Source organism: Oenanthe melanoleuca, chromosome 14 (genome assembly GCF_029582105.1).
Source record: "Oenanthe melanoleuca isolate GR-GAL-2019-014 chromosome 14, OMel1.0, whole genome shotgun sequence".
In the NCBI taxonomy this organism is placed as follows: Eukaryota; Metazoa; Chordata; class Aves; order Passeriformes; family Muscicapidae; genus Oenanthe; species Oenanthe melanoleuca.
This window is the reverse complement of record NC_079348.1, coordinates 758,269-773,645: the sequence shown is the minus strand read 5'-3', so window position 1 is coordinate 773,645 and position 15,377 is coordinate 758,269. Positions and strand designations below refer to the sequence as shown.

Here is a 15,377-nt window from a genome sequence, read left to right as displayed (position 1 = left end):
AATCAAAGCTCTGAGTGTTTGAGGTATTGTGTAGTCCATGGAAGCAGGTACTGGTGAAACACCTGCAGCTAAAATCAAGTATTTTTTCATTACCTGTCTGGCTTTTAAAACACCCATTCAGTATGAATAATTTCAATAAAAACAAAGGACTGATGGGATTTCCAGCACAGGGACTGACTCCCCACAGTGCCAGCACTGGATTAAGGGATGTGTGAACAGGCAATTCTTCTGCTTCATTGCTTCCTGAAACAAACCTGACAATAAATTCTACTGTTGCTTTTCTGATATTTCCAAAAGTGGAATTAAGCTAAGTCTCATATCATAACACTCACATGGAAAACTTTCAAATTCTCAACAATATAAAAAAAAAATACACTTTTAAAACTAATTTTTCTCAGTTGTTCTCAAATGTACAAGAGTCCCAGTTACACCACAGGCTCAATCCAACAGTTTGCTGATGTCACCTTGTTCTTTGGAAACCTATTCTGGCTGGGATAATTTTCATTTAAGGTGGAGGTGATGGCATCATGGAGGATTTTGTAGCTCAAGAGGCACAAAAACTGAGCTGAGCATTTTTTGTGTGAGTTTGTACTTTAAATCCTGTGCTGAGGTCCTGAAACAATGCCTGGCAAGCAACAAGGGAAGGATAAATTGAAATAATAGCCCACAGTGTGAGAGTGGTTATTTTTAACAGAGCAAGGCTGTTGGCCTAGTGGAGCCCTCTGCTCTGGGAAAGGAAAAAAGTTTGAGGAGGAAAACTTGCTGGGAAGTTAAAGAACTGCAGCAGCTCAGGATGTGCAGTGGGACTGTTTGGATCTGGATTTTTTTTTAATCTTTTGGTTTTTTGCATTGCCACCTCAGCTGGGTACAAAGTAAATGTGCTCCCTTGGGTATGGCAGAAAAGGATTATTTGAGAGGCTTCAATTAAACAAATGGTGATTCTGCTTCCTAAAGATGATGATCAGAAGAGCAGTAACAGCATTTATAGGGTGAGCCCCTACTTGGAGCACAATGAGGAAATTGGGCACTCAGAGGAAACCTGGGGAACCCCACTGTGTGTGTCCATGCCAAAACCACCAGAAGATGTTTGCAGGAAAAATCCCTCTAAAAATTCAGTTACTGAGCTCAAGGGAACAAGGAGATTTTAAAACAGGGGATTTCTCAGACCGTCTCACAGTGGGAGCAGTTTCTGCCCTCAGAGATGATTGTACTTCAAGGCAGATGCAGAGAAAAATCAAGTTCTGCATGAGCAATTCTGCTGTACCTCAATAGCTCTAGGAAGGATTTTGTCATGGACATTTATGGCTGATCTGATATGTTGAAAATCAGATGTATTCCTCAGCTAGAGACATTATTCTTCATTACTTATTGACCTTGGAGACTTTTTTCCTAATTAACCAAAAGCAGTTGAGGTTTGATGTGCTTTCTATTTAATTTCTATTTCTATTTTTTATTGTTAATTTCAAAATAAGGTAAAGCCCCAAAAATCTGTCTGCAGAAAGCAGGAGAGCCCTCAGCCTGTGCAGAAGCAAAGAGTCAAGGAGCATTTCAGTTTGATGGGATAATTACAAGTGAAATGATGCCATAAATGGTCATATAATCCCAGGGATTCAGGGAAAAGCCAAAATTTGGGCACTGCTGCCCTGGGAGACAGGAAATGCAATGATGATGTGATGAACTACAAATAACCCTCAATAAAATGGAAGAGTTCAAAGCCCAGGGTTTGTTTGAAGAAGGCTGTTTTGCTTGGGTTTTTTTTTCCAAAGAAACAAAGCTGTAAGGTAGATTTATTTGAAAAGTTTGTAGGCATATGGCTTCAAATTGGTGTGCTTGGTTTGGAATTGTTCCCAGGACACTTAATTTTTATCAATAAAACATAGAAGTCTTTTAACACTGAAGCCCAGACAGAGATGAGTCCAATCTTTAAACTGTGCAAATTAACCCAGATCTGGTGAAAGGGAATCTATTAATCTCAATAATTTGTGGTTCAAAGTCTAAAAGCCAGAAGAAACAGCTCTTATCATGTCATAGCTCAGGCAGGGACTGTTTCTGGTTTCCTAAGGTTCAGATCAATGTCATTCTGTATTGAAAGCTCTGTCCAGCACTTCTCCTTATTTTTATGCCCATTTATCACTGCTGGGAAAATTAACTCCTGGATTTCCTAATTAGGAAAAGAAGCAGAACTGCAGTGGATTCAGACTCAAAAGAGCTGATAAATATCTCTGGGATTTTTGAATGCATTGCTTGTTCTTTAATTTTTTAAAAATCCATTTTAATATAGATCCAAAGAAAAAAAGAGGTCCAGTTTAGATGGTTGCTCTCCTCACAGCAGCAGCTCAGTTGAAAGAACTCATTTGTTACATCCACACCCACTTTACCCTTTTTGGCTGCTGAGCAGGGCAGTATGAAAACATTTTTGTCCATAAAATTCAGAGCCAGAGGTATCTGAAAGACATAAGATGATGTAACAATCAGAGAGGAAAATGGGCTGGAAATTCCTGTTGAGAAAAGACTGTGTCAGTCTGTACCTTGAAAACCACTCTTGCACTTTAAGAGTTGTAAATAAACTTAACCTGGAGGTTTTCCAAGACAGAAGAAGTCACCACAGCCCTTCTCTTCCCATGGAGCGTTTCTGGGTGAGCTGTGCTGGTCAGACACTCCATGTCCTGTGTCACAGGGCAGGGACAGCTCAGGCTCTTCCCCCGGGCAGGACCCAGCTGTTAGTCTGTTTTAGTGCCACAGGAGAGAAAACCATTGTTTTACTGCTGATGTTTTCTTTTGCTGCTGTGTCACATCACAGTTAATTTGTATTTTTTGACCTTTAAATATAAGCAGACTCCCTGCCAGCTCCACTTCTCACAAGTGTTCAGATGCTGCCAAAGCAAGATGAACTGCTGCTCAAAAATGCATCATGTTTCAGAATTCCCTTAAATGGCCCAATGTCCACCCAAAACAGAGATTTAACTCTGATAACATTCCTTGCAGGCTGAATCAGGTGGGTTTGGGATGGTGTTCTGGGGTAAATAAGAGCTGAGCTGGGCAGTTTCCAGTCCTGTTTTTATACACTTTGTACATCTGCATGGCAGAAAGGCATTTATTTATTTATCTATTTATCTATTTATCTATCTATTTATTTATTCATTTATTTGTTTATTTAATTATTTATTTATTTATTATTTTATTTTATTTATATTTTATTTTATTTTATTTTATTATTTATTTATTTTATTTTATTTTATTTATTTATTCACCTTCTTATGTGTTGTTTTCTTCTCCTTCAGAGGTGAATCTGGTGCTGGCAAGACAGAAAATACCAAGAAGGTCATTCAGTACCTGGCTGTTGTTGCTTCATCCCATAAGGGCAAGAAGGACACCAGTGTCACTGTAAGTGAGCTCCAGGGACTGGGGCTTGTCAAACTTGGCATATTAGAGCACACAGCTCCATCACAGCTCTGGGTTTATGGAAGGAAAAAATTGTTTGACACCATCTCAGGCATCAAATCAGAATGTGCTTAGGGAGAACAGAAACATTCCAAGCTTTCCATAGGCAGAGCATTATTTATATCTTATTTATATCCCAGCTGAAGGCCCTGGAGTCTGTCAGGGCTCCAGTCCTTGTTTTACCCTTGACCTCTGGCAGCTGAGGAATTGGGGAAAGCCTGGAGCTAACACTTTGTCCAACTGCATCACAAAAATGTATACCAGCATCTAAACCTCCAAAGTTTTGATTGGATTTGTTAGTAAGTTTTCTTAACAGCTAGCAAAGAGTCCCAGTATAAAAACTGTGTTTTTGGTTTTTTTTTTTTACTGCTCTGTCAGAGGTTACAATTTTAAAAGGCACAACTTCTTCTACGTGCTAATGTTTAATATTTTATATTCCTTTAATTTATATTCCTATAATCCTTTACTAATGTTTAATGTTTATGCAAAAAAAAAAGTCATTTCTTCCTGTTGAGTCCCTGCTCAGTAGCTGAGGGAAATGAGCTTGGGGTGCCAAGGCCATCCCTAACAGCAGCTGCTGCTGATCCTCTGGGGAATTTTGTGAGTCTCAGGACCAAATTTGCCCTGAGGCAGACCTGAAGGCAAATATCCACCAGAGAGGAGCTGAGAAAAAGTCTAATTTGTTCTATATCATGTGACAAATTGTAATTCAGTGATTAGGACTACTGACACTGCAATTTCAGTTATTAAAATATAATGAATAACAAAATGCACCAAAGAAGATCTAGGGATTTATTATAAAAATATTTGCCCTTGTCTGGTCCTGAGAGACCAACCTGGGGCTGGATCCAAATCCCATCTCTTCACTTCAGGTTTTTTCCTTCCCTTCAGTTAAATGTTCTGTGTATGTTAATGGTATTTCTACCCTTGGTATGTCTGCAACAGATTGTTCATTCCTGGTTTATTTGCATGGGAACTGTGTATGGTTATTTAAATAGAGGAAAAGCAATAAAAATGTCTGTCTAATGGAAATTCTACTGACCCTTGTTTTATGCCATGTTGTCCAACACAGCAAGGTCCATCTTTTGCCTACGTGAGTAACTTAGACTGTTTGGTGTGTGTTCGAGGCACTGAGTGTAGAGCTGCATGCTATTGTTGCACCCCGAAAATTTGAGAGAGATATTGTTGTATGATATGATAAAAAGCAACAATAGCACCAAATGCTGTCACAAATCAACCCCAGCTGTGTCAGGCTCCATGGTAGATAATGAGGTCTGACACAGGCAGGGTCATCTTCAGTCATCACCCTCTTCTGTATCTCTGTGTGTTCAGATTGCCAGAGTTTGAATTCATTTCCCACAATCTTGGAAGAGCCACTCCTGAAACCCAACAATGTGGTTCCTGAATGAAATACCCAAATGCTTTCTGTGCTTCAGCTTGAACTTTTTGGGGCTGTTGTGAATAATTCCTGAACCCCACAGTGCTGGTTTGTTTGGCTGCATGCTTTCCATGGGTTGTTGCTTGGGATTTCCCATTTCCATGTCACTGTTGGGGACTGTTCACCACCACAAGAGTCAGCATGTCCTTAGCTTGCTGCTGTAGCAGAGCAATTCCCAGTGCACACCTGTCTGCAGGTGTGCTCCAGACCCTCCTCCCTGTGTCCATACCCCCAGTGATGCTTTGGGAGTGCAGGCACTTTGGTGGCACATCCTTGGTGTTTCTGTGCCAGCAAAATCAGATTTATTTCCTCTCATGCAGTCTTTTATTGCCCCATTCCGACTGCTGCCTGTCAGAGTTCAGCTATGACAGTGTTGCCCCTTAGTTAATTTAATTCCTTCAATAATCTCTCTGCAAAATAAAATTATTTTGTGGTTGGCTTGGGCTCCTCTGTGGAGTCTGGTGCTGCACACAGTGCTGGCCACCTGCAGCAAAGGTTGTCCCCAGGTTTATGGCACAGTTCAGTTCCCAGGTGGTGTCTGTCTCATTTTAACAAACAAGGTTCTATTCTAGATGTCACCATCTGACTGCAGCAACACTCTGACCATACTCTGAATTTCTAAATCTACAGAGTGTAACTGGACACAGCTGCCCAGGACAGAGAGTCTCCAGGGATTTTTAGGAATTTCTTATTCCTAAAATTCCAGTATAAACTTGTTAGGAAATCTTTCTTCCCTCCTCCTCCAGCTCTTGGGTTGTAATACTTAATGATATTTCTGAGGTAACCATTGACACAGAAGTCACAAGGCATTCAGGAGTGATATTTAGAAAAAGTTACCAGATCTGCACCCTAACTGGGAAGTGCTTTCATTTTCCAAATTATTTCCTAGATCCAAACAAAATATTGCCTTGATTTCTAATTAAAATTATTTAAATTATATTTATTAACTATCAAGGACTTTTTTCCTTTTCAGGGTGAGTTATTTGAAATAATGTATATTACTACAGAGTAGCACTCAAAGAATAATGTGGAAAAGTAAATGTAAATGTAAATGATGTCATGGGAAAAAGTTGAATGAAAAGCTCTGAAAAGCTGTATCCATATGCAAAGTATTTTTTCAGCTTCATTGATTTGCATAGAAATAGGATTAGGTGAATATATGGAATTAAATGCATGCTTGTTTCATTGCATGGTTTGTTTCCTTAGCAATTACCAATCACAATTAACAATATAATAGGAAGTTTGTGTGTTTGCATGAGAATTCATTATCCTGGTTTGAAATAAATCAATGCAATTCCATATTTAACCTGTGTAGCCTTGCATGGATCATTATTAATAGACTTGATGAAATCTGCTTCGTAGCTTTGTGCTGCATTACATTAAAATTATTCTCAGCAAGTTATTCTAATTACATTGTCATTTGCTAGCAAAGGGTCTCAATAAACTAACTTGGAAAAGACATGAGGTTCCTTTAAGAATATCCCTTTTCAAAAATTATATTAAACTGGAAAAAATAATTGACATTGAATGACCCTTTTTTTTTTTAAGGAAGGCCAGTCATGATGCTGAACAGATTAATAGAGTTTGATCAGTCACAGGCAACAAGGCTGGAGAAGGGTCATGATACAGGGCAGCAGTCAACTGCACAAACAGAAAAACACAAAGATTAATAGAGAATGAAAAAAAAAATCCACATGAAATGCAGAATTCAGCAAAAAAAAAATAGAGACTTAAATTAAATTTCACCTTTCCTGTGTATGAGTGTTAGTTTCAACTAAGTAATGCTGAATTTTAGTGTTAACTGCTTCTGGATGAATTGTAGGGTGAGCTGGAAAAGCAGCTTCTCCAGGCAAACCCTATTCTTGAAGCTTTTGGAAACGCCAAGACTGTGAAGAATGACAACTCCTCCAGATTTGTAAGTAGGAGAAATCCAGTTTGCTCAGTGTGGGGGGAGGTAAAACACCTTTTCAAACACCTTTTAAAACACCTTTTCAAACCCAGTGTGCAGACAGTGGCCCCATCAGTGCTTCTCCCAAAAACTGCCTCAAAATGGTCCCTTAGAAACAGGTCAGAATTCCCTCTGAAACAGGAATTTGGCTTGACAGGAGAATAAAGTCAGGCTCACGCTGACAGCTCACAGTCTCCCACAATTTAGCAGTCTGAGTGTGACTTTTGGAGTCACTCCCTGCTCTAGCACATACCCACCTTCAGAATATTTGCAATCCAAACCTGTACTTCCATTTTCTTTGCACCATTGTTGGGTATGTATCTCATAAGGTGTGGCTCATGTCATGGTTAAGATATTGAATTGAAAATGGAGAAAAAAATGGAGAAAAAAGAAAAAAACAGTTCTACAGATTGGAGTTGGAATGTTGTGAGTTGAGAGCTGTTACTATCTGATGAGATATTGAGATATTGAATAAGATATTGAATTGAAAATGGAGAAAAAAATGGAGAAAAAAGAAAAACCAGTTCTACAGATTGGAGTTGGAATGTTGTGAGCTGGGAGCTGTTGCTGTCTGATGAGATATTGAGATATTGAATTGAAAATGGAGAAAAAAATGGAGAAAAAAGAAAAACCAGTTCTACAGATTGGAGTTGGAATGTTGTGAGCTGGGAGCTGTTGCTGTCTGATGAGATATTGAGATATTGAATTGAAAATGGAGAAAAAAATGGAGAAAAAAGAAAAACCAGTTCTACAGATTGGAGTTGGAATGTTGTGAGCTGGGAGCTGTTGCTGTCTGATGAGATATTGAGATATTGAATTGAAAATGGAGAAAAAAATGGAGAAAAAAGAAAAACCAGTTCTACAGATTGGAGTTGGAATGTTGTGAGCTGGGAGCTGTTGCTGTCTGATGACAGCTCTTTGGGAGTGCTGGCAGATGCCTGTTTGCCCTGCAGACCCTCCTCTCCCTCCTCTGCTCCCTCCCTGCAAAGCTCAGGGATCCATGTGGGTCAATTTTAGCAGAATTTCACAGATCCTGCCCTGTTTCCTCCCTGACCTTGTGGAAATAGAACAGAGATATTGTCCTACCCCCACTTGCAAAGCCTAGTCCAGTAGGGAGAGCTCTTATCTAAGTGCCTGAACAAAATGTGAGGGGGAATCTCAGGGAGGTATCAGAGGGATGCAGGGGGAATATCAGAGATGTGCACAGGGGGAATATCATGTGCACATCTCATGGAGCAGGCTGAGCCCTGGCTAACACTGGGAAGCCTGGCATAAGCTGAAGGAAGAGCTCAGTCTGGATCTTCTTGTCATTCCAGGGCAAATTCATCCGCATCAACTTCGACGTGACGGGTTACATCGTGGGAGCAAACATTGAGACCTGTATCCTCGGCAGAGCTGGGGGAGGGAACAGAAACTGCCCATTGCCTGGCTGAGGAAGGCAAATGTTGCTGAGGCTGCTGGGAACAGAGAGGCAGGGCAGTGGTGTCAGTTTGTGCTGGTAGCAGCTCCTGCCTTGCTCTCAGGCTGATGTTCTCAGGGCTGTTTTCTCTTTCCCATAGGAATATTCTATTCTATTCTATTCTATTCTATTCTATTCTATTCTATTCTATTCTATTCTATTCTATTCTATTCTATTCTATTCTATTCTATTCTATTCTATTCTATTCTATTCTATTCTATTCTATTCTATTCTATTCTACTCTACTCTACTCTATTCTACTCTACTCTATTCTACTCCTATTCTATTCTATTCTATTCTATTCTATTCTATTCTATTCTATTCTATTCTATTCTATTCTATTCTATTCTATTCTATTCTATTCTATTCTATTCTATTCTATTCTATTCTATTCTATTCTATTCTATTCTATTCTATTCCATTCCATTCCATTCCATTCCATTCCATTCTATTCTATTCTATTCTATCTATTGATAACTTCATTTTTATTTGCTTATGGTCACAAAAAACAAAACATTATTTACTGCTTTTACACCTACAATACTCACCTCAAGAACTCTTATTTTCTATCAGCCTCACCATATGTTGAAAGGGTTATATTGGTGCTTCATTTTCAAAGTGGTAGGAGTTATATTGTGACTATTGGTTTATATCTTGGATTTTAGAATAATTTAGCTCTCTTGTGCTTACTGCCATGATTAACAGCATTTTTCCTGCAATAGCAAGCAGGAAATTGATCTGCTTGTTGTAAGGATTATACCAATAGCAGACATCCTGCCACAGAATTAGACATCTATTCATGTTAGACAAGTTCATGGCAAATATTTCCACAATGCTGTTGATGGTTCTGAGACTGATGGCACAATTAAGAAAGGACTGAATCAGGTCATTGATTTTTTTTAACACACTTTACAAACAGATTTGCTTGAAAAATCCCGTGCAATTCGTCAGGCTAAAGATGAAAGAACATTTCACATCTTTTACTATTTGATTGCTGGAGCTTCTGAACAAATGAGAAGTAAGTTCCTTTCTCATGATTTTCTCATCTCTTTGACTGGTCTGAGCAATGGCTTGCCTAAGTATCTATCTTAATTTCTGTAATTGCCTGTCATTCAATCCTTCCTATAAATAAACAGCCATAGAAATAGCTGTGTATTTTAGCCATAGAAAACAGTTTTCTCAAGTGAATTATCAGAAAGCATCAATTCATGTCCACCTGTTTGAGGCAGGTTGTTTGCAGTTTCCAGGATATTTTGATTTACAGGAGATGTAAATGTTCAGATCCCATCTTGAATAATACCAAGAAGATAAATTGGGAAGGGTCATTAATTGCTTTACACAACAGAAATTGGGGGTTCCAACAAGAATATCAACTCATTGTTTTAAAGTAAATTAAGATAATGTCTTTGCCACTGCACACTATTGCACACAGCTTCAGATGTGTTGGAACATTGTGGTTCAAATATGACATATTTCCCTAAATCACTCCTTGCTAAAGAGTGTATAAAGCAATGGGTAACTCTGGATTTCCCCTGGCTTTTATGTTCCTTATCTAAGTGCCTGTTCTTGGCCATAGGATGGGGTTGAACAGTCTGTTAGTTCGGCCCCTTTGGTTGTTACCTTGTTCCATTCTTCTTATTATGGGCAATGAATCCCCATAGGGAGAGGCTTCATTCTGAGCTGGTTACTAAATGGGCACTAAATAGAAGAATTGGACACAAGATTGTCCCAGAGATGTTCCCCAGTTACTAATGAAAACTTGAAACTTCATACCATCAAGCTTGCCAAATAGTTCTATTGAAAATATCTGACAAAACCCTGAACTTCTCCTAAAAGCAGAATCTTTCTTGGGTGATAATGTTGGGGGGTTTTCTGCTGTTCCTCAGGAGAATTCCTGAACCAAGAGCATTAAGCAGATGCACTTAAATCAAGCTTTTCCTTTTGTTTTCAGATGACCTGTTGCTGGAAGGCTTCAACAATTACACCTTCCTGTCCAGTGGCTACGTGCCCATTCCTTCTCAACAAGATGATGAAATGTTCCAGGAGACCTTGGAAGCCATGAAAATCATGGGCTTTACTGATGAGGAACAGACATGTGAGAATTGTTATAAGGGCTGAGTGCAAGGCTCACATCTGCCAGTGACATTGCTTAGAGATGCAAATGCAGAGGTTGATTCTGTCCAGAATAATCACTTTGCAAAGCTAATTTGTGTTTAGGAAAGGGAATATTTCTCATTGGAACCCTCTACATATCCAAAAAGAGACTGAGTCTGAGCCGGCTCTGTAACAGCAATGACCATTTAAAGCCATTTTTCAGAACTTTCCAACAGCTAGCATGAAAAAATTGCAAAATAATCTGATTTATTTTTGAAAGAAACAGAACAGGCTCAAACAGCTCGTGAGTAGTCACTGATTCAGAGACAAGAAAAATAAAAAGAGCATGAAACAGCAGCTGACATCCATCCACCTGCCTGCCTTTCACCTCCCAGTGCAGCTGGGACTGGGCTCGCCCTGGGATGCAATTGCCACATCCCAAGTGACACCTGGTGGCAAAAGCAGCATCCTGCCTCCCATGGCCTGAGCCCTGCAGAGCTGCAGGAGCAGGAGAGCAGGGATCATTTATATATTTATATATTATTTATATTTTTATATTTATAATAAATATTATTTATTTATATATATATTTATTTTTATATTTATATATATTATATATTTATATATTATATATTATTTATATTTATATATGTTATATATGTTATATATATTATATATAATATATATATTATATATATTATATATATTATATATATTATATATATTATATATTTATATATTTTATATATTATATATTTATATATCCATATATTTATATATTTACTTGTTTCTCTTACAGCTATACTGAGGGTCGTTTCCTCTGTCCTACAACTGGGTAATATTGTCTTCAAGAAGGAGAGAAACACTGATCAAGCTTCTATGCCAGATGATACTGGTATGATTTTCCACTTCAAAATTTAGTTAATATTAAGGAATTAATAAAACAGCAACTGAAAAAGCACTCTTTATCAACAGTTTCTATTTAATTGTTATTAGCTTGTAGCTCTCAGGCTTTAAAATATAAACCATGCTTAAAATCAGCTCACTTATCATTATCTTTTCTAGTAATCTTGAATCCATAAATTGGTGAATGGTGAATTTGCTGCTTGGATCACCAATGTTACTTTTATGGCAAGTGTCACCTGCTGTAGTACAACAGAGGAGCTTTTAATGAAGATAAATAATTCTGCACACTGGCTGAGCTACTCATATTCACACTTACTGACCAGCTAAGAGGCAATTCAGTCTGAAACAAAATCCCACTTTTTTATTCCAGCTGCACAGAAAGTGTGTCACCTGATGGGGATAAACGTGACAGATTTCACCAGATCCATCCTGACTCCAAGGATCAAGGTTGGACGGGATGTTGTGCAGAAAGCTCAGACCAAGGAGCAGGTACCACACACACTCCTGCTCTCCTTTCCCCTTTCTGTTCCTCCTTAGCTCTTCTCTAAAGGGAAATGTCTGAGTTCTGTCTCATTTCTGTGGGAGCCCAGAGGGTTCCTCTGGCTTCCCTGGGAGGTTTGAGACCCCCCCAAGACCCTCGAATGAGACCCAGGTGTCTCAGGGGCTGGATTTAGCTCCTTGGAACAGTTTAACAACATTGAGAGAAGAAATGCAAGCTGCAAAAATAAACAGAGTGTAAATGAGACTGTTAGAATGTAGATAAATAGACTTTTGGGAGTGTTTGTGATAAGGGACAAGTGGCCAAGGTGGAGAACTTGGGGTGTGGATAACTCTTCCTCCTTCTTCTCTGTGCCATCCATGCTGGGTGACACGCTGGCACTTTCAGATTGGATGGGGACAGAGCTGGACAGTTTAACAGAGTTGTATTGGATTGGAAAATAATTGTAAATACCTAGTGTGTAATTTAGAGTATAAAAGACAAGTCCTGCCTCTGCCAGGCAGGTTCTGCCCTGGAGGTCTGGTGAGCAGACTGCTGTTGGCTGGACAAAGCATTCCTGAGATAAGGAACAACAAACAGCCATGGAAAGCTCCAAGAACAGCTCCTGCATCTCTCATGGGCAGGCATGGAAAGGGCTGGGCTCCAAACCAGCTGCAGGTGCTGCAGAGGTGATCCCAGCTCTGAGACACCTGGTGTGACACATTTCTGCAGAAATCACCAGTGAAGAGGGTTTCTCCTCTCTCTGACCACCTCCCCCTGCCTTTTCCAGGCAGACTTTGCCATAGAAGCTTTGGCCAAGGCGAAATTCGAGCGTCTGTTCCGCTGGATCCTGGCTCGTGTCAACAAAGCTCTTGATAAAACAAAGAGACAAGGAGCTTCTTTCCTGGGCATCCTTGACATTGCTGGATTTGAGATTTTTGAGGTTTGTACTGTGGGACACAAGCTGATTAAACTCATATAGATCCTTAAATTTTAATTATTTTAGTATGCAAAAAGAAACACAAAATAGCAAATGCCATCTTGTAATTTAAGCTCACTCTTGAAGGTCTCTGTCCAATGTTGTGGGTTCTCTTCTTTCCTCCTCACAGATCAATTCCTTTGAGCAGCTGTGCATCAACTACACCAATGAGAAACTTCAGCAGCTTTTCAACCACACCATGTTTATCCTGGAGCAAGAGGAATACCAGCGAGAGGGCATTGAATGGAATTTCATTGACTTTGGCCTTGACCTGCAACCTTGCATCGAGCTGATTGAAAGACCAGTAAGATTCTCGCTCTCTCTATCAGTTGTGTGTCAGAACAAGAGATCCTTTATTTCCTGGAAGGATCTGTTGATTTGCCAAAATAAGAGTGTTGGTCTAACACTGATACTCAGCTGTGATGGACAAAAGACTCTCTAACAATTTAAAGTTAGAAAGTGTTTATTCAGAGTGAGGTAATCCTCTGATACACACTGCACAATCACAGGTGATCACAGAGTCTGTTTATTGGCAAAGGGTTTAAACAAATATATATTGATAATAACAGCCCCTCCCATCCCCCCCCCCCTCCCATGGTAATTAGCTGGAATGGCTGTTAAGCATTGATTGACTTCTTAAATTAAGTCTGGGGTCTTTTTTTTGTGGGGAGGGTCTTAAAAGGAGGAAGTAAGGGGAGTCTTCCTCACCCTGAACTCTTGACCTTTTCTATCAATGACAATACAAATGATTTCTGGGGTTAATCCAATTTTCCAAAGAATGGGTTTTTCTGGTTGCATTGTCCATGTTCCTTTGGATCTGCTCACTGGTTTCATCTTTTCCCTTTGTGAGCAAACATGAAATGACAGACAACCAATTATTTAAGTTTCAGATAACTACTCCCTTCTAACTTTTAATTATTTTCAGCAAGGTAACTAAAATCCTAATTTTCTAAGATGGGTGTTTCACTAAGCTCAGGGGTGAAGAAGGTGCTGTGTCCTTGCCTCTGGCTGGGATTATTCTGACCCATGGCTGCTCCCATTGCAGACAAACCCTCCTGGTGTCCTGGCTCTGCTGGATGAAGAGTGCTGGTTCCCCAAGGCCACTGACACGTCCTTTGTGGAGAAACTAATAACAGAACAAGGCAACCATCCCAAATTCCAGAAGCCCAAGCAACTCAAGGACAAAACAGAGTTCTGTATAATGCACTATGCAGGAAAGGTACTGGACAGATTGAGCTATTTTGGCTTAGGGAACTTCGATTCTTTGATACCCAAAGATCAAAGAGAAACATTCTGGCACCTGCACTGATGAGATATGGCTTTAATTATGAAATGTGCTTCTAAGTGCTTTAATCACACAACACATGAAATAAGATTTGGAAATCATGGCTGTGCTGAGCTCACAAGAAAACAGAAATTACCATCACTGAGGTTATTGAAAATCCAAGTAATTTGGATTCTTTCCTAGCAAGCAGACTTTTCAAAGACATCAGTACCTGTCAGAATAAATACTCAGCTCTCAACACTAGAAACCTTTGCACATTATTTGTCTGATTTTGTGTTAATACAATTGATCTCTCCAGGTTTCTTATCAAGAACACATTTTTGATGTAGCTCTCACTGTTCCCTGCAGGTTACCTACAATGCAACTGCCTGGCTGACAAAGAACATGGATCCCCTGAACGACAATGTGACTTCTCTGCTGAACCAGTCTTCAGACAAATTTGTGGCAGACCTTTGGAAGGATGGTATGAGTCACCACTCTAAACCAGTGATGGGGTTCAAAGGGAGAAACTCCTACCAGAACCTGTTGACAGCCATCCCTTGCTGGCAGCACACAAGTGTGAATGTGATAAGCACAGAAGAGACTGAGCTAAGACATAAGAATTATGTGTTCTAAACATATCATTAATGAAAAACTTCATTAGAGAGTTTCAAGCACTATCAAAAAAAATTCCTCAATATTATTCAGCAACAGAATAAAACTTATTCATTACAAATGTTGCTGAGTATGTAGAATTGTAGACCTCATTTAAAAGAGGTTATTGTTAGTTTTGATGAAGCCTCTCATATAAGCTCTGTGGAGTTCTATTTAATTCATTGACATAATAAAATATATTCTGGATATTCATTTGCTCCATTCTGTCCCTGCTTAACAAAATCCACATTTTCATCTTTGACAGATGTAGACTATTTATCCAGAAGGGCTCCTAGTACATTTGTCAGAATGCTTCAATTGCATAGAAAACGCACCTGTCCTCTTTGGCAGGCTGCAGTGTACCAATGCCAGTGATGGGTGTGATGTGAGGCAAGGATAGTTCATATAAACTGTTCCATTCTCTCTTTTCTGCTTCAGTGGACCGTATAGTTGGGCTGGACCAGATGTCCAAGATGAGTGAGAGCTCCTCCCTGCCCAGCGCCTCCAAAGCCAAGAAGGGCATGTTCCGTACTGTGGGGCAGCTCTACAAGGAGCAGCTGACCAAGCTGATGACCACCCTGAGGAACACCAACCCCAACTTTGTCCGCTGCATCATCCCCAACCACGAGAAAAGGGTAAATCCCAGACCCTGGGGTCCCTCCCGGCAGCTCCTCGTGCGCGCGGCGGAGCCGAGCCGCGTCTCCAAACAGCCGTGG

At 39.7% G+C, this 15,377-nt stretch overlaps 1 protein-coding gene across 1 annotated transcript in view; it reads left to right on the top strand.

Annotated features, from left to right (window-relative positions):
- MYH11 (myosin heavy chain 11) overlaps positions 1 to 15,377 on the top strand; it is a 55,849-nt gene that overhangs the window by 20,201 nt on the left and 20,271 nt on the right. The window contains 13 exon segments of the mRNA XM_056503584.1: positions 3,282 to 3,384; positions 4,514 to 4,534; positions 6,702 to 6,794; positions 8,144 to 8,207; positions 9,206 to 9,304; positions 10,238 to 10,381; positions 11,180 to 11,275; positions 11,657 to 11,775; positions 12,555 to 12,707; positions 12,874 to 13,047; positions 13,789 to 13,962; positions 14,377 to 14,491; positions 15,100 to 15,296. Of these exon segments, the coding sequence (XP_056359559.1) occupies positions 3,282 to 3,384; positions 4,514 to 4,534; positions 6,702 to 6,794; positions 8,144 to 8,207; positions 9,206 to 9,304; positions 10,238 to 10,381; positions 11,180 to 11,275; positions 11,657 to 11,775; positions 12,555 to 12,707; positions 12,874 to 13,047; positions 13,789 to 13,962; positions 14,377 to 14,491; positions 15,100 to 15,296 (1,552 nt within the window).